The sequence below is a fragment of the Haemaphysalis longicornis genome, unplaced genomic scaffold, assembly GCF_048455015.1.
Source record: "Haemaphysalis longicornis isolate Haplotype H1 unplaced genomic scaffold, Haemaphysalis longicornis Haplotype H1 scaffold_3, whole genome shotgun sequence".
NCBI lineage: Eukaryota > Metazoa > Arthropoda > Arachnida > Ixodida > Ixodidae > Haemaphysalis > Haemaphysalis longicornis.
Window position 1 is genome coordinate 230,816,828 of NW_027526335.1, and position 19,553 is coordinate 230,836,380.

Here is a 19,553-nt window from a genome sequence, read left to right on the forward strand (position 1 = left end):
TGATTTCGCTCAGTCAGACGAATAATCACCACCGCAACTACGAGGGAAAACATTTGCATACCTGCGTAAACAAGTAGTTTGATCGGCAACATACTACACAAATAGTGGTAAAGTGTACACTTATAACGCTGTAGTACTCGCGAGACACGAAACGAACAGAGCCCAAGGTGATCCGCGGCGTCTTCTTCCCGCGATTGTCGCAGCCGAATGCGCCGCACGAGCACACCATTGCTGATTTCGGCACCTTTGTAGCGTCTAAGGAATATTCACGACAAACTAGCAATAAGAAGAGCGCCCCAAGAAAGGACGCTATAACATACAAACTCCTGACCAACATGAGCGGTAAGACGGCGCAGACTCTCCTAGAGCATATTAACAACGCATGGGAGAGCTCGCAGCTACCGCCGGAATGGAAGGAGGCGGAAGTCCGCTTTATCCCCAAGCCCGGCAAGGCCCCTGCCATAGAAAACATGCGCCCAATCTCGCTCACCTCTTGCGTTGGAAAAGTGATGGAGAGGATGGTCCTGCGCAGACTACAAGCCCACTTGGAGGAAACGGGACAAATGCCTGAAACCATGTTCGGCTTTCGGAAGCACTTTTCCACGCAAGATGTCATGCTCCAACTACAGGAATTGGTCATCAAGAAGGCTACCCGAAACAGCCCAAGGGCAATCCTAGCCCTCGACCTGAAAGGGGCATTCGACAACGTCACCCACGCCAGCATACTTACAAACCTGAACAAGAAGAGGTGCGGACAACGGGCCTACGGTTATGTCAAGAACTTTCTCGCCGCAAGAACGGCTAGCATCGCGGTTGGCAGCGAAAGGTCGGACCCTATTAAGCTTGGGGAGCGGGGCACCCCGCAGGGGGCAGTTCTATCACCACTGCTCTTTAATTTGGCGCTCCTACTGTTGCCCCGCATGCTCGAGCAGATAGAAGGCATAGGACATGCCTTCTATGCAGACGACATCACGATATGGACTGAGCGAGCCGGATCGGATGGGTGGATTGAAGAAACCCTCCAGCTGGCAGCGTCCACAGTCCACGACTATGCCAAGTCATGCGGTCTGAGCTGTGCACCACAGAAGTCTGAACTCCTGGTGGTCCTGCCAGGAAAACCCAAAAATACCCCGCCACCAACCATTTCAATCACAATAGATGGTACGGTGATCAAACCAACAGAGCAATGCCGGATCCTCGGTCTCATCCTGCAAAACAACGGCAAGGCGCATGCTGCAGTAGGCAAAATTAAGAACAGCGCAGACAAAATTCTATCCATGCTCCGTCGGGTGGCTAACAGGAACAGAGGCCTGAAAGAGGACGACGCCATCCGACTGGTACAAGCCTTCATAATCTCGAGAATTACATATTCGGTCCCCTACCTCAGTCTCACCAAAACGCAGAATAGACACGATTATCCGCAAGGCAACGAAACAGGCCCTAGGCATACCTATTTATTCGTCAACCAACCGGTTGCAAGCCATGGGCTTACATAACACGGTCGATGAGTTGACAGAGGCCCATCTCTCTAGTCAGCGCGTCCGACTAAGCCAAACGGCCCACGGACGCGTAATACTCACCAAAATAGGATGGCGCATAGAGCCAATGCCTACAACAACGCCCCTGACCGAGAAATGGAAAGAGGTCATACACACAAAGCCCCTTCCCCGTAACATGACCCACCCCTGGGAAGGACGATGGCAGGAGGGAAGCAAGATCACTAACCGTTTCCAAGCAACTAGACGGACACCCAGGAGTCCTCTACACCGACGCCTCACTACAGAAAGGCAGCGACCGCGCGGCAGCAGTCGTGACTGACAGGGAGCGGCTTGTTACCAGCGCCGCAATTAAGACCAAAGACCCAACGACGGCGGAGGAAGTGGCCATAGCCCTAGCACTCGTTCAACCGGGGGCAGAGGTAGTGGTCACAGACTCCAAAAGAGCGTACGGCAACTACCGGAGGGGGACGGTCTCCTCAGTGGCGGCTGCAATCATCTCCAAGAAACGAGCACCGGGGAGAGCCATAGAGCTCACGTGGGTGCCCGCCCACTCAAAGGTAGCCGGCAACACCATCGCCGACTACCACGCCCGAGCAATGACCCTCCTGGCAGGGCACGACGCAGACACCCCAACCCCAGTGCTCACGTACAGAGATATAACGAGATCATATCGAGAAGAGTGGTGCACCCTCCCTGAGCCACACCGCACCTTGACGAGGGACCAGCAAACAATACTCAGGAGACTACAGGCAGGGTCGCTCACGCACCCCGTCCTGTTACATAGAATGTATCCCGAGAAAGAAGAGGACACGTGTCCATTCTGCAACAACAGCACTGGCACTCTTGCGCACATAATCGCAGAGTGCACTAAACCCCAGGCACCCCTACCCCCCACCCCCCTCCCCAACCCCCCACCCCCACTCCACGAGCGATGGGAGATCTTGCTGGCCAGCCCCGCCCTGCAGACTCAACTTGTGCTAGCGGCCAGGGGCCAGGAGCTGCTGGCCACATACGGGTCCCGTGAACAGGGAACCGCCCCGTCCGGCACTTAAAGGTGCCGCCGTCTTTTCGGGTTCCAATAAAGTCGGGCTCCAACTACTACTACTACTACTACTACTACTACTGCAAGTGCGCAACACCGCCAGACGTGCAGCTGGGAGGCAGCAGAACGCGACCGATGCGGTGCGGCTGCTACGACGGAGCGAGTTTTTTGCCCAAGGCAAGATGGCGGCCGTCGGCGTCAGTTTTCGAGAGCCGTCTCCACTCCAGAAGTTTTATACAACCTCCGTGATTGATAACCGCCCTCACCCTTCGCAGCCGCATTGGCAGTTTCTCGTCCCGCACGCCACGAAAGAACCGTTGGCTGGTAGAGGTGGAAATCTTTGCTCTAAAATGGCGCAATACTTGCAGTAAAACCATCTGTGAATATCCGAAAGGACCAACCACTCAAACTTCTCCAAATGACCCCGTGTTGCATAACGTCGGACAGCTTCCCCATCATTTTTATGAAAAGAAAAAGGAAGAAACGTGTAGCCTTTGGGGGTTTCCAGTGCTCCTGTAGCAAATTCTGATGGGCAGAATGCCGCGCCGCCACGTCCGTCTGTGAAGCGAGAAATTTGTCATTTTGGACGGCTCAGAAGGGCTCCAAACCAGCTCTAATTTCATTTGCTTTATAAAGCACAGGCAGTTCTAGACTGCCGAGGAGCTGCTCAGAAGTGCTCTGTACAGGCAAATAGAAAATACCGAAGGTTTTGCACAGATTTCAGGCAGTTTTTTTTTTTTTTGCTAACTTTTTGTCGTCTCAGACTCGTCTTAAGCGGCGCTGCTGGTACGTGGTCCCTTGCTCACAGCCTTCAGGCGGCTGCTTTGGGGCAGCGCTTGGCAGTGAAAACAGCGGGAATCGGAAACATTGAACAAGCCGCTGGGAGGGGGGTTAAATGTGAGATGATGCGAAATCGACATGCCCCTATTATGACCCCGAAGCGATGGATAGAACATTACGTTGTTGGCGGATGAAACGTACGGGTGGAGATGGGTATGAAAAGGGAAAGGGAGGGGGGCGCTGGCGGCAGGGCGTTTTTCTGTATCCGCCAGTGGTCCTCAGACTGTGCAAATCGACGAAGTCCAAAATCAATAACGCCACGCCAGGCCACCGTCAATAAACCTATCTAGTGATGCACTTCAATAATCATGCAAGGAAAATCTACGTAGGTCAAACTTAGTTCGGCCGCGAGGGCGCCAAAATATTGGTCGTTCCGCAACAAACAGTTACTGTAGAGGAATTTTATCTGATCCTATTATCATAACGCATGATTTCATTGCAGGTTTACGTCCTACCCCAGCCAAACCAAAGGGAGCGTAGACAACCCTTTCGCATAAAATATGAGCTCTCATCCTGCTAATCACGCCATTGAATAGAGGTGAGGTTGCTCATGGCTTGTTGTTTTGACTCTGGCAAAGTTTCCAAAAACCTTGCTGATTTCATAAAAGTATCATGTGCGTAGAATGACGAGTGCAAGGACGAACGTGACTTTATTTGTGCGGAAACCACTCGGGGATATCAACTACACAGAGATATTTAACTACCGCTTAATTGGCCTCCGGCTCGCAAGGAAAACTGGCGTTCCTCTGCCCTCGTCAGGCTCTGCCAAAGGAAGCTGGGCGTCGCGTGCCGGCACTGCAGGCGACCAGCTCGAGACCGAAGGCTGCCAGCGACAGCGAAAGGAAGATGGCCAGCAGCAGCAGGGAGGCCCGCAGGTCCCGCACCTCCATCGGCTGCACCTGCGCGGGGGGACGACGGAGGGAGTGATCCGAGGGCCCGTTTGTGAGTGCCCCGCTGATGTATTTTCAGAGCACGGAAAAAAGGCACCGACAGGCAAGGCGAGCATCCCTAGCTTGTGTGCCGGCGTCTTTTTTGCCGGGCACAGGAAGTGCAATTACGGTATACCAATTGCTTTACGCCGTCTCTTAATACTAACGTCAGATGACGCCGCCGCAAAGGCACGCGAATAAAATGAAATAAAAAAAAAGAAGGAGACTTTCGAGGCCTAAGAGCACCTCATGCACATTCTTTGTGCACTCCAGTATTGTCCGCAAAATCACTACAAGGAGTCTACTCTTATTCAGCTGTGATTGTAGATAATTCTATTTTCATTGATTGATCGGCTCCTTTGAGCGCCTGTTTATTTCAGTTGTCCAGTTAAGTGCCATAAAAAACCCTTCAGTTTGAAACTAAGTCCGAGGACTTTGCGTTTATTGTTCCACTAAAATTGTCGCTGTTATTGGTCCTGCTGTAGATTGCTATTCTCACCTCAACGTCGGGAAGCTGGGCCGTGCACCGCCCGAAATCGCCAATAGTGTCGTCCAACCACTTTGCTATCAAGCCGGCCTCGTTCAAAGCGCGGACCCTGCATAGAAAATTTTAACACGCAATTGTTTTATGCCGGGATCTCCAAAGGTCTGAATGACGTCATATCCATGACTGAAATGACATCGCCAGAAAAACTTCAATTCACGCGGCGGCGCCAGGATTCGAGCCGGGTTCTCCGTCGCAGCAACGGGACGTGCAGAACGCTTTATCAAGTGCGCCATGAGCCGTTTTTTTTCTTTATTGCCTTTTTTTGTTACAAACGAACATGCGTCAACGCCGGATTAAAAAATTGGCCGCGTATCTGCTTCTTTTGTTGCAAATGTCGTCAAAAGACGATAGTCTTTGGAGACATTTGCCAAGGAAATGCCCCCCTTTGATTTCCCGCTCACCTCTCATGCTGTTCCTGAACCGTCGCGCTCATCCCAAGGTAAACACACTAAAGGTTTGCTCAAGGCGATTTTAATTTACCGCGTTCCACTGCTACAGGCCGGGGTCCTCGATGCCAGCGCTGCAGCACGGTGGAGACGCGCGTGAATGGAGGAGGGCAACTACAAGTTTTATAGAACCGCGTGGCCGTGCTCCACCTGCGTTCCAAGCAGAACGTGGAACGGAATGTGGAACGTGGAACCTAGTGGAACGTCGAACCATTGCTGTTGCCGCGTGATTTTCCATATGCCGGCAGGAGGTAGCACGGGCAACAGCAGCAGGCGGCGGTTTTCTGCAGTAGATGTAGAATATAATTGCTATCGAAAAACCAAGTATCTATGAATTTTCTAATAAAGGAACACTGTAAATATCCCTGGTGTACTAATTTTCTGTCTTATATTTGCCTAATATCTTGTTCTTGTTCAACAAAGTTGACAAGTATGAATATATAAACCGGGCTTAGACGTTTACGTTTGGCTGTGAGTATACATATAAGACTATTGCGCAATGCCAGTTTTACCTTGGCCGGGTGGCTGAATCGACTCGCAGACAAACAGACAGACCAAAATATCTGGGTTTAAGTAGCCCAAGAAAGGCTATCGTCTTCAAAACTGTCTAATTAGTTAAACTTTTAAAATTCTTCCTGTTTAGTCTTTCTTTCGAGCCACGACCTTGCTAACATGGCTCAGTCGACAGAGGATATGAGGCCACGGGAGGGCGAACGGACGAATAGACAACGACGAGTTATGCAAGTGTTGCACTGCTCGCGTTTGAATGTACAGAAAATGCATCGTGCATTTGCTGTGTTTATCTGGTCATCTACATGGGAAAGGTGCAGTAGAGATAACCTTTTCGACGCGTCAAGGAGGGCGGTCTTGGGTTGTCGCACCTGTTTGTCCGCCAGTTGGTGAATAGGTTCCTTTTTCTTCGCGATACAAGCGATCCTTTTTTGCGAACAGTTTGCCAGGTGCGGCTGTCTCAAGCACTGCCGGAATTTGTCGTATCTAGTTTGCACATACAGGGTAGGATTTCAGGATATATTAAAGAAGTTGTCATGTCACTCAGGTTTCTGTCAACTCGTTTTTCGATGGAATATTTGAGTACAGTGTCACGTAGAAAATTATATAAAGATGTTTGCGGCAGTCTGTTCCCGATACCGCGATATAGAGAACTGTACAAAGAAGGCCCAGGGCAGGATGTACTGAAAAGAGTTAAGCGTATGGCTGTAAAACCGGGGGTGAAGTCCTTTTTTTCAAACTTCATTCGGAGACACTTACTGTGCAAACATGGTACTGACTGTACAATTTGTAAACAACCGGATAGCATAGACCACGTTTTTATACACTGCTGGATGGCGGTTCACTTTTGGGATGTTATGCAGCGAACTTTACACAAAGACTTCCCACTTACCCCGCATGGTATACGGTATTTACCTACAGAGAATAACGAAGGAGTCCCCTACGATTTAATAATGCTCCTGGGCCTTCACAGCTTATGGAGGTCGCGCACGGCGTGGCTCCATGGCGACGTGGATGCCCGACCGGCCCGGCAGTTTCTGCGGGAGAGTGTCACGCAGTTCGTTGAGGGGCTGAGAGTCCAGCAGCCAGTACCAGATTGGTTGGATTTTCTAGAGCCGTTAATTTCTCTGAAGTGATGATTAAATGACAAAGCCTAGCCGGAGGCACGGCTGGTATGTTAATGTCGGTGTGTGTTGTACCAAATGCAGTGTGGTTATTTTTGTGTTGTAAGTGTGTGTTGAAGACTGGTAATAAAGAAAAAAAAAGACGAACCACACCACGACTACGAGAGTGCGGCTGGGGCACCGACGGACTCCACGTCAACGGTGGTCTACCCACTGCTGAATTCAAGGGAACGCTAGGTCCTCTGTTCAACGAAGAAACAGGAGTTCGTGAGCGCACGACGATTACGAGGACTGCCCTGCTCTGGCCGTATGGACGACTTCGTCTCGAGTCTTCTAGTGGACAACGAGCAACGTCGCCAGCTCTCCAAATGAACGAATGTGCCAACGATATATCAGGCTGCTTAGGACGACAAACGGCAGAGGAACTTGCAAGCGGCGCTGTTTGTGAGAAGGATGCTGCGTGAAGAACGAGAAAGTTTTCTGAGACAACTGGCGCGAGAGTTAGCCGCACTTTAGTCACAGTGTTTGAACTACACGATATCCGGACACATGCAGCATGCACGGCGGCACGCACACGAACGAGACGACGTATGCGAAACTGTGATTGCCTGCTCACCGGATCTCTCCCTGGTAATGGCGAGATCACGAACACACGCCGCTCTGACAGCGGGCCAGTCGACGAGCTACATCGCCCGCGCGCAGGTCTTTCCAGCAACGAGCAACGAGGCGCGCAACGTACGCAGCTCGCACGAGCCAGAAAGCACCACGTGCCTGGCACCCGCTCTTCCTGTTCAGACGTACACGAGCGAAAGGATGAAAGCGCGGAACGCAACGGGGCCAGTACGTACATTTTCCGCACGTCCTTTCCTGGCCCCGGTCCGCGCAACCAACGACATCGCATCCGGATCGGTGGATAGGCCACGACGAGCGAGACGCACGGTGCACGGAACGCACAATACGTGGCGAATGACCGCACACCAATGTTAGGGGAGTTAGTCAGGAAAAACGATACGCACAGCGCACAAAACGCACTAGAAGTGACAAACGACATCCAACTTGGACCGCTGGAGCTGCTGACCACGGCGAACGAAATGCGAAGCTCACGGAACGCGACGAAGCCAGCGCACGCAGGAAACCGCTATTTGCGACATCCTCCGCTCCCGGTGCTGCTTTCCGGACTTGGCCAGCGAATGACACAACCGCAGAAATCAACCTTGCCACAAGCAACAAATAACCCAGCGCACGCGATTCAACCCTACTGGAACGTGCGAGCTCTTTTAAACCCACTGCTTCAACCCGAATCCAGCGAGCGAACAACATTGCACTCGTACAGGTAAGTCCTTCAACGAGCAACAACACGGCCAGCGCTTGCGGCACGTCCTAGCCGGAACGTACAAGGTCGCCGGCACCCGCTTCTCCAATCGAGACTCACACGACAAACCCGACAAACCGCAAACAAGCGGACTCGGGACGAACGGAACGCTTTCGAGCCTGCTTGTACGGGAGAGAGAGCGATTTTAGCATTCTCGAAACAACGGGCAAAGGAGGAGAGCTTGAGCGACGACACGAACACGGCAAGAACGCCAACGAATGAGCCCGATCCAGACGAAGGCATCGAACGCCCTACCCATGAAGTGACGCTTATGACGCCAAGGAATGTGGGCCGAACGGACGAGACGAACTACGCCCGCTTCCCCACCACAACGGTTGCAAGGTTTCACCACAGAACAGGGAGGATTTTAGAGAAGCAAAGGTCTAGCTTAGAGTTCCTGCATATGCTCCCTGTATATGCTCCCGTAGGGAGCATATACAGGAACTCTAGTCTAGCTTTGCCTGTAGTGCCAGAAAAAGCGTAATGGCGGCGTCGTGAACTACCGAGTACGCCCGCTTGATGGCGCTGTAAACACGGCTTTGTAAACATGGCGGATGCTTTTTGCATAGGCCGCTTGAGCTCCTTAATAACATGGCTGCCCTCGCACGGCGGCCGCTAGGAGCGGGCGCGCATCGAGGCACCCTAGCGGCCGCCGGCTCGCAGCTCCACGGCCGGACTCGACTCTCCTCCCTCGCGCGAAAAGAGCGTCGAGTTCGGCCGTGGCTGCTCCTGCTGGTTCCTGGCTGGCACGCTGGCCGCGTGTTTACTTGCGCCGCGCTAGTGATGTTACGCCAGGTGACCAGATGGCCTCGACTGGCACAGACCACAGTGAGAACAAATCGTTTATTGAAATCCGCAAGGTTACAGAGGCCAGGACATCATTTCATTTCGATCGCTGCAATTGTACGTCGCTTTCGTGACCACGTTTTTTTTTCCATAACAACTCGTTCACTTGCGCTAAGATTTCGAACGAAGGGCACAAATGAGGTATTGACGGCGACAACGGTTTCCTTTGCACCGTCTTTCTAGCGGAGTGCATAACACTCACCTTCTGTTGGAAGAATCAAATATTCTGGCCTCGACAGCTGTCTTCCGATGCGGAATTTCCCACATTTGGCACTCCCCAAGCACTCAATTGCCGTGTTTTGCCAGTCCTCTCAACAACTGATGGACGCAAAAGCACATAACAGCAATAACAGTCACGAAACCAGTGCTCCGCGCATTCACAGAACGGTGGGCCGTTGCAGCGGTTTCAATTTGAATTGGCGGCTTTGTGGTTGCGAATTCAGAAACGAGGTGGTGCACCAGTCGGCTGTTCGTAAAAAGTTGCGTACATTTTTGCTCAACGGATGTTTGATGCGGAACTTGTTATTAATATTTTTAAATAACACATTGTAAGCGAACTGTGTGGGCTCTTTGAGTCACGGAATGAATGTTTTGTATTCTATACCAAAAGTAACCTTTTGCTTGCGCCGTCTGGTGGGCTTGATGGTCGAAAAGTGCCCTGTAGGTTCGTCACGTGGGGCATCGATTTTTACGCCGCCTATAGGGAAACCAGGGAACGTCCAAGCTTGAGAGGCCTGGTTTCACTTTCGAAGCAACCACGGCGAAAGCGAGCACGGAGCCGCAACGATTTTGACTAGAGTTCCTGTATATGCTTCCTACGGGAGGGAGCATATACAGGAACTCTAATTTTGACCGATCCGCCACGCCACCTTACGACAACAACACGCCACCGCACGCTAAACGAAAAGACAACCGGCTCCCGCACCATACGCAACGCACACCTCAATGGAAGCAACGTCCTGTAGAAGTTGATGGCGTTGAGATTTCTCCAGAGCAAGTGACCAGAGCCCACGGATGGAAAACCGCTGGGGAAAAAATCAAGCAGAACAGCGCGACGGACCTAAGCCTAACGCGCAGAAAGAAAGGGATCCAAGATGGACAGGCCGCCGACCTCCACGGCGCCACGGGCGGCGTTCTACGTCAGAAAAGGACGCAGAAGAAGATAAACAAAGGGAAATTGCTAAAGGCCGCGCGGCTGCCGGAGCTGCCGCGCGACGACACAAAGGTCATTATGCGGCCGCGCGGAGGGCTTCGTGTGAGCCAAGTGTCGCGGGCACAAGTCAGCAGAGCAGTAACGGCGGCGGCTCAGATCGGCGCAATGGAAGCAAGAGAAGACGTGATTTGCTTGAACAACCAGCAAAATATAATCATCATAAGTACGCAATCGCGGGACAGGGCAGACAAGTACGTGGCCGTGGAGTGCATCGATGTTCGAGGCACGGCGCACGCGGTCAGCGCCTATGAGTCGGCCCCCCGAGGCACCGTCAAGGGTGTTATACGCGGCGTTCCCTTGGAGGACACGGCCGAAGAGATCCAAGACCTCATAGTGCATAAATACAATCCGACTGCACTTCAAGCCAATCGCATCGGCAAGGCGAAGACCGTCGTGATCGCGTTTGAGGGCCACAAGGTCCCGAATTACGTGAAGTACGGCAACGTCTTGATGGAATGCACGTTACATCGGAAACAAATCGATGTTTGCTATCAATGTGGAAGAGTGGGTCACCGAATGGATGTGTGCCCGAACCCGCAAGATCGTATCTGTCGGGGCTGCGGACTGAGCAACCCGGACGAAGAACACGGGTGCGATCCCAAGTGCGCACTATGTAGCGGCAAGCACATGACGGGCGACCGCCGATGTAAAGCAAAGTACAAGACGCCGTACGTGGTCAGACGCCGCCGTTGGGAACGCCAGCGCGCGGAGGAAGAGTCCGACGAAAGAGACCAAAAAGAGAGGTCATGCCAGGCGACCCCAACGGAGCTCCGCTTCGCGGAGCCGATCGAGGACTCCTGCCCGCGGAGGCGGCGGCAGACACCAAAGCCGCCGGCGCCGCCGCCGTCAGTCGCGCTCCTGCTCCTGCGGCCGCACACCATCAACCAGGCGCGGTGGAGCGGGAGGCGTCGCCGGCAACCGCCGCACCAGTTCGAGGTTCCGGGCCAGCTCCAGGGCGAGTTCCAGATCGGGCACCGGGCCGAGCACACGCCGAGGGATCCTGCTCGCCGAAAGGAAGGTGGGCTGGACAGATGGATCTCCCGTAGCTCGAGCGGAAGAATTTCCGCCGCTCGTCCCTAGCGCGGTAACTCCCCAGATCCCCCCTCCGTAACCCCAAACTTCTAACCAAGTAGCATCGGCTGCAAAGCCGAAGGACGAGAGTGCAGAACTCAGAAAAATCATAGAAAAACAGAACGCGCAGATTAAGTCGCTGATGGATAAGATCGTGAAATTGGCCAGCGAACATACAGCGACCAGAGTGGTTGCTCAGCAAACAGAGAGCGTAGCAGCCGCGGACCCCACTGAGAAGCAGAGAAAGATGCCGCGGAGGGAGACGCCGCTAGCCCGCATAGTGCGGGAAGGGGTGTCGAAGACCGCACAGGAAGCATCGGGTATCCAAGAAGCGATGGACGCCGAGACGACCCCAGCCAGCGAGGCCGGCAAAGCCGCAGCCCCAGCTCCGGAGGTACAGAACCCAAGTTGGTGCAAGGTGATCGAGGAGAAGCTCGAAGCGATCCTCGCAGCAGTCAACCGAGTGAGCGTCAGCGTAGACAACCTCGAAGTAAAGGTTGAAACACTATCCGTAAAGCACGAACGACTGGCGGCGCGCGTGAACGCCATGGCCACCAACAACAGAGCGCAGGGAAGGCTCGCCGCACTTCGCAAGAAGCGAAACAAAAGACTCAAAGCATCGGTCGCGAACAGACGTGGCCGCCTAGAAACGGCCGAAGAAGATGAAGAGAACAAATAAAGGAAATAATAATCGGGGGGGAGACACCACGATAGTGTACCAATGGAACTGCAGAGGAATTCGCAAGAAAGACAGCGAACTATTACTTCACATTGAAAACCTAGACCAGAAACCAGACGTGATTGCGTTGCAAGAAACGCACGCCAGACCGCGCCTGCCGCGGTACGTGACCTACACGGACCCGACGGAGCGCTGCACGGCGGTGCTTGTACGAAACAACGTGGCCACAACACAGCATGTAACTGCCCAGAGCGGCTGCGAGCACACGCTGGTGGAGGTACATTCGAGAACGATTGGCAATGCCGGAAACATGGTTATTATGAGCGCGTACTGCAGACCCTCGCAAAAACAGTACGATTTCGATAAGATGGTGCGAGAAGCGAAAAAGAGTGCCGGGAACAGGACGCTCCTGATACTCGGCGACTTTAACGCTCCTCATCCGAAATGGGGCTACAAGCATCAAACGAAGAGAGGGACAAAATTAGCGCAAGTAATGGAAGACCAAGTCATGGTACTCCTGAACGAGCTGGGGACGGTCACCCGGAGAGGCAACAGCGCCTGCCGAGACACCACGACGGACCTATCGTGGCTCTGGGGAACGGCACCGGTTGCCTGGCAGTGCGAGGACCAAGACTTCGGGTCCGACCACTACCTTATCTACATTCAAATTCAAGGACCGAGTTACCGGGCAACGCTGGGCAAGGCCAGGGTAACGGACTGGGACCGGATGCGAAAGCACACCGAAGAGAAATCAAATGAGGAAGAAGACTCGGACACCGAAGAAGGCCGAGACGAAAGAAGCAACCAAAGGTACGCCGAGTGGGCCTGCGAGCAAAAGACAACGCTCGACATGTTCACTAAGGAAATTGTGACGACTGCGAAAACACCCTTTGTGGACGCCCGCCTCGCGCACATGTGGGCGGTGCGCCACTCCCTCACGCGTAGTTGGAAACGGCAGCGTCACAATAAGAAGTTAGAAGAATAGCGAGATTGAATAAGGAAATAGCCGAGTACGCGAGCAAGCTATGCCATGAAAACTGGCTCAGCGTGTGTGATGGCCTGCAGGGCAAGCTGTCGGCGCGGAAGACGTGGTGCCTCCCGAGACATCTCATCGACCCGCTGAGCAGCAAGACGGCCGGCAATCGCAATTTGATCAAGACACTGAACGCCTACAACGGGGACGGACAGCGCCTGCTGAACGACCTGGAACGGACGTACTTCAAAACAGAGAAAGGCCAGTATCCGATCCCTGACGAGTATGCGGGGCCGGAGAACCCGGCCCTCGACGAACCTTTCACCACGGCTGAGCTTTGGTCCGCAATAGACGAAGGTAACAAGAGGAGTGCCCCCGGTACGGACACGATTACCTACAAATTGCTCGGTAACATGAGCAATGCGGCGGCAAGAGAACTGCTGGGTCACATCAACAAGGCCTGGGAGAAGTCGCGGCTACCGCCCGAATGGAAAACGGCCGGAGTCAGGTTCATACCGAAGCCCGGCAAACCGCTCAAGATCGAAAACATGCGTCCGATATCGCTGACCTCCTGCGTGGGGAAGGTGGTCGAGCGCATGGTATTCAAGAGGCTGCAAGCTCATCTAGATAAGACGGGACAGATGCCGGCCACGATGTACGGCTTCAGACAACATCTAAGCACGCAAGACGTGATGATCCAGCTCAGTGAACTGGTGGTGAAGGAAGCAACGAAGACAGCACCGCGAGCGATACTGGCCCTAGATCTGAAAGGGGCGTTCGATAACGTGTAGCACGCGGCCGTGCTGGAAAGTCTAGGAAGGACGGGATGCGGCCGGCGTACGTTCGGCTACATCAAAGACTTCCTGACCAAAAGAACGGCAATGATCAGGATTGGCAAGGAGAAGTCAGAACCCGTGGAGCTCGGGGACAGGGGAACCCCTCAGGGGTCTGTCCTGTCGCCTCTGCTGTTCAACCTGGCACTCCTTCCCCTGCCCTCGTTACTCGAGCGAATAGACGGTGTGAGCCACGCATTATACGCCGATGACATCACGGTGTGGACCAACCGCGCGGGCTCTGACGCCTGGATAGAAGGAGTGCTGCAGAGAGCGGCGGAGACTGTCCACGGTTACGCCAAGTCCTGCGGCCTGAGCTGCGCCCCGCAGAAGTCAGAACTGCTCATCGTCCAACCGGGCAGGCCAAAGAATCAAGCACCCCCGAACGTAACCGTAACCATCGACGGCACGCAAATCGTACCGACTGAACAGATTCGGATCCTGGGCCGGTTACTCAGGGGAGACGGAAAAGCCTCGGCCGCCGTCACCAAGATCAAGCACTCGACTGAACAGATTGCAAGCATGATACGTAGAGTTGCGAACCGCAACCGCGGTCTGAAAGAAGAAGACGCACTGCAGCTAGTGCAGGCGTTCGTCGTGTCCCGCGTAACCTACTCCGCCCCGTACCTCCGGCTAACGAAGGCGGACAGGGAAGCGCTGGACACGGCGATGCGTAAAGCCACCAAGATAGCCATGGGTCTACCAATGTACTCGTCAACGAAAAGATTGATGGAAATGGGCACCCTCAACACCACGGACGAACTCATCGAAGCACACTTGTCCAACCAGAGAGTTCGTCTGAGCAGGACAGAACACGGAAGAGCCGTCCTACACAAGATAGGATGGCAGGTTGAACCACAGACGGAAGAGGCACCACTCCCTCAGGGATGGCGTGACTCCATCACAACCAAACCGTTACCGCGCAACATGACAGTGGAACGGCACGAAGGCAGGCAGACGGCGCGGGCCAAAGCCCTGGCCCGGGAGCTGGAGGAGGACCCCCAGGTCCGGTACGTGGACGCCTCACTCCCAAAACACGGAACAAAGGCCGTGGTGGCCGTAACGGACATCGACGAGCTGAAGACCTGCGCGTCGGTGAAGACTACGGACCCGACCGTGGCAGAAGAGGTAGCCATAGCGCTGGCCCTAGCCATGCCGGAGGTCAGCACGGTGGTTACCGACTCCAAGAAAGCGTACGCAAGCTATCGGAAGGGGATCGTCTCCTCTGCGGCAGCAACTATACTCGAGAGACATCCCACAACACCGGGACGAGTCACCGAGCTCGTGTGGGTCCCGGCTCACTCGCTCGTGGAAGGCAACGTCACCGCCGACCACTATGCCCGAGAACTAGCCATCCGGGCCGAGGAAGAGCAACCACACCCCGTCACGAGTTATAAGGAGATCGTCCGCCTATACAAAGAAAGTAGAACGAGGCTTCCGAAGCCACACAAGCAACTAAGCAGACGGCAGCAGACGATATTGCGCCGCTTACAGGCAGGGTCGCTCGCACATCCGGCGCCTCTGCACAAAATGTACCCTGCAGAACACGACAACACATGTCCGTTCTGCCGGGGAGACGGCACTCTCGCGCACATTATTGGGGAGTGCAAAAAACTCAAGACACCCCCCTACACCCTTCCTCCCTCCCCCAATTCCAACCCGCTCGAGCGATGGGAGACCTTACTGTCCAGCCTGGCCATTCAGCAACAGCTGGTGGCTCGAGGAGAAGAGTTGCTGGACACATATGGGTCCCGCGAATAGGGAACCACCCCATCTGGTGCCTGCGCGCACCATTCTTTATTTGAAGCTCCGTTAAAGTTGTTCACTCACTCACTCACTCACTCCTCAACGCGCCGAACTATGCCATCCCTGCACGCCGCAGCTCGCCAGCGGACAGAACGGCCGTCTACGCTCCCAAATGCATCAAGCACGCTACGAGCTACAAGAACACGATCGCCGACGGAAGCGACGCGACTAACGCAACGCCGTAAACGCTGTCAAGTTCAGGTCCGACGAGGAAAATACAACGGCACACACATTAAAAAATTCCCCGCATTTCCCCGAGGGGAAGAATGTGAAAGTGCGAATGCATGAGTTGAATTTGCGCGGTTCGGTAATGTTCGCGAAAGAGAGATCACACACACACACACAACTACAAAGAAAGAAAGATGCATTTATTCACAGACACCTGGTCCGGTAAGTGTCGTTGTACTTGATTGCTAGAGCGGATCTCAGCTTTGAAATTTCGTGTCAGTACTCCTTTAAGCGGGTGCATTAGCCCTTCTCACGCCCGATTCCTGGCCAATCCCCCACGTGGGTGTGTGCCATGCACAGACACCTATTTGTGTTGTCGTTGTACTTGATTGCTAGAGCGGATCTCAGCTTTGAAATTTCGTGTCAGTACTCCCTTAAGCGGGTGCATTAGCCCTTCTCACCCCGTTGCCAAGGAAGACGAGGAGATTCCTGGCCAATCCCCCACGTGGGTATGTGCCATGTCAGCGGCCAGGCAGCGCGCGCCCATCTCCCCCCGTTGCCAAGGAAGACGAGGAGCGCGCGCACCCGCTGCTGTTGCTATGCGGACGGCGGCGGAATGCGGACGGCGGCGGACGCTTCAGGCTCGCTTAAGAAGTGCATTCGCACTTGAAACAAATGCCAGCATCCAGCAACTTCGGATAACGAGACAGTGATCTGTATACGAACGGACGTCAATCTACGCGGACACTTAATTGTGCCTGGGGGTATTTGTCACGGAATTGCGAGGTAATTTAGTGGCCGATGTCTCGGACGGGAGGAGCGACAAACAACTCCCCCTGGATACGAATAGAGGATGTGGTTCGGACCTGCTAACCGGCGATAGGTCCACGCCTGATTGGCCGCTGGCGTGAGGCAGGAGACGGGGCACGGGATAACAGTCTCAAAACAAGGCAGATTTACTTTATCCACATACACAGGAATTCTAGAACAGACAGACAGAAGGTTTGACAACTTAATAACACCCTGCAGTTGACACCCCGTCGGGGTCAGAGCTGCCAAAAGACCGACATTGAGCACATTGATGAGAATGAATGAAACGGTACTCGTCGTTACGAGCCCAAGAAGGAGGCAACAGTAAATGAAGGGGATAGTAGAGTGTACAATAGGCGGGGTTGGAGGCTTCCCCCAACTGCTAACAAAGGCCCGCGAAGAACACATACAGCGTGGTGCACTGAAGGAGGCGGATAGGAAGCCCGTGCAGTCCACTTAGAGAAATACAGAGAAGACGAGCAGAAAGAGTCCGAAGAAGGGTGGAGAAAGGGAGAACATCTTTGCTGCGGTCCGGCTGACGGTCTCGCCGGGGTGACAGAGGCTGTCGGTCGTCTGTGGTGGGGCGCCGCTCATCAGCGACGCAATTTGGGCGAACTTCGGCCGCGCACTTTCACCTCCTCGAGGCGATCTTCGGGGGCCCGGAGTTCACCGCCGTCGTCGCTCGGCCTCCCCAGCACAGCCCTCAAGGCCGACGCCGCGTCCCGGCCGTCCGTCCGGCCAACGCCAGTTCTCAGCCCATTCTCCCCGTAAACCCCGCGCTGCACCACGCACACAGTCCACCGGGCCGCGCGTCTTCCGAGAATTCGCGGGGCCTTCCGTAGGCCGGGGCACTCTCGCCCACTCTCTCCCCGAAACACATGGCCAGCCGACCCGGGTGCGACAATGGCGGCGAAAACATTCCTTCGCTACGCGGTACCCTTCCTCTCGGCCCAAAAATGGCGAGCGGCAAGAAAACCCGTCAAGGAGGGACATGAATTTCGCGACAATATTGAGTATTGAGCTGCGTATTTGTGAGTAGGCTCATGAATAGAGATTGAGCACTCATGAGTACAGATTGAGTACTCATGAGTATTGTGAGTAGTACTCATGAATACAGATTGCGCACTCATGAGTACAGATTGAGTACTCGTGAGTACTGATTGAGTACTCATGATTACAGATGGAGTACTCATGAGTACAGATTGAGTATGAATACCCGTGAGGACAAATGAGTTTGAGTACAAGTGAGTACGATTTCAAACATAGGCGTGCGCAGACTTCTCGATTAGGGGGGACAAAGTCTTACCGCTGCGCCCCCCCCCCCCCCCCCCCCCCCTACAGCAACTCCCGACCTCTTCCCACTGAAGGCCTAGCGGTCCGAACGCACACTCTAAGAAAAAAGGGTGTGGTAGTTTCTCCATTAAGGGTGAAACAGGAATGTATCATATATTGCTCCCTAAGAGGTAGAAAGATTCTCCCTTTAAGAGGGAGGAGCGCGTTTCTACCCCTAGGAGTGGATGAAGATTTCCCCCTTTCGTGAGCTAATTGAGGAGCGTTCCTCCCCTGGCAGCGTCACCCAAGCAAGGCTTGTCATGCGATAAAGGCCTAGCGAGCTGATCGGTTTGAGGATCGAGGAAGTACAAATAAGTAGGTTACTGTGGCTGTGTACGCTTAAAATGCGCTAAAATAACGAAGAAATTACCTACCGAGAAACAGAACTGCGGTTAGCGAGCGATATCGCCAATCGTATATGCGCGACTTGCATTCGTCACGCTGCGCGCCCCGTCTACGCGTTCAGAGCGAACGCGCCGCCGTAAACACAGTAGAAGTCATACCGATTGCTTTCAAAATGCCGCCTTTATTTCCGAAAGGCTCGTTACCCCGCCGTTCGCCTCACACGAGATCACAAGCATCCAATGCGGCCGTTTGAGAACAACCAGTTGTTGTTAGTCGTCTTACCTTGCTACAACCGATGCATCAAAACGCGGATCGTCTGCAATCGTAAATCTCAGCGCAAAGCAATGCAGGCAGCACGAAAAACGTATCCGTCGCTGTCGCATCCGTCCGGGAGAGAAGATGACAATGCTCGCCCTCTAGCGTGCTCGAAGTAAAGCGATCGTAAACGTTTTAAAATGACCATTTTTCTTCCTCCATGAAAATGACCGATAGATGACGCAAAAAAAAAAGTAGGGGTGGGGAGGGGCAGCTACTACCATCAGTGGGTACTTACATCAAGGCGTTTCCTTGGTTTCCTTTATGGATAACGTATTTATTATAGCCAACATCACGGAGGCCGCATGTGGGCGGGCACATATTTGGAAGAAACATAGCACAACACAGCGGCATACACTTACAATACGTACAATACACGCAACACACAACATCGCAAGCATAATACACGTATACACACCACAACATATAGTACACTTCACATGTCCGTATGATCACAAGCCACAACTAAACATTGAAACGGCGACAAAGTATTTATAACCCTGATCGCAGAGAATGCAGGTAGGCACAGTGAGATCGTTGCTTGTTTCGACAACCCCCGGCAGTGCGTAAGCCTAGGTGGGTTTTGTTATTTCATCAAATGTAACCCGTGCAATTGCAAACTTTTATTAATTTGAGGTTTTGTAAGAAGCAGTAAAATAGCTCAAAGAAAAAAAAAAAAAAAACGTTTCACGAAACAGTGCGGCAGGTATGTTTGTGTAATGACACTCATTGCCTCGCCTTCGCTCTTTTTGCGTAGAGCGTAGAGATGCGCCGCTCAGGAGTGATCCGGTTCTTTTGAGCCGCTCTTTTTGAAGAATGAGTGAGCCGTGGCTCAGTAAAAGTGAGCGGCGGT

At 53.6% G+C, this 19,553-nt stretch overlaps 1 protein-coding gene across 2 annotated transcripts in view; it reads right to left on the reverse strand.

The window, feature by feature from the left end:
• Positions 1 to 3,994: 3,994 nt before the first annotated feature.
• Positions 3,995 to 19,553, reverse strand: part of LOC144176040 (putative glutamate receptor) — a 104,257-nt gene continuing 88,698 nt past the window's right edge. Inside the window, exons 8-9 of one of the 2 annotated variants that reach the window (XM_077705157.1) lie at positions 4,810 to 4,906; positions 4,020 to 4,280 (exon numbers count right to left, since the gene is read on the reverse strand). In XM_077705157.1, the coding sequence (XP_077561283.1) occupies positions 4,137 to 4,280; positions 4,810 to 4,906 (241 nt within the window). In that variant the 3' untranslated portion in view covers positions 4,020 to 4,136. Of the gene's footprint in view, positions 4,281 to 4,809; positions 4,907 to 19,553 lie in introns of both variants that reach the window. The other variant, XM_077705158.1, reaches the window with a different exon arrangement.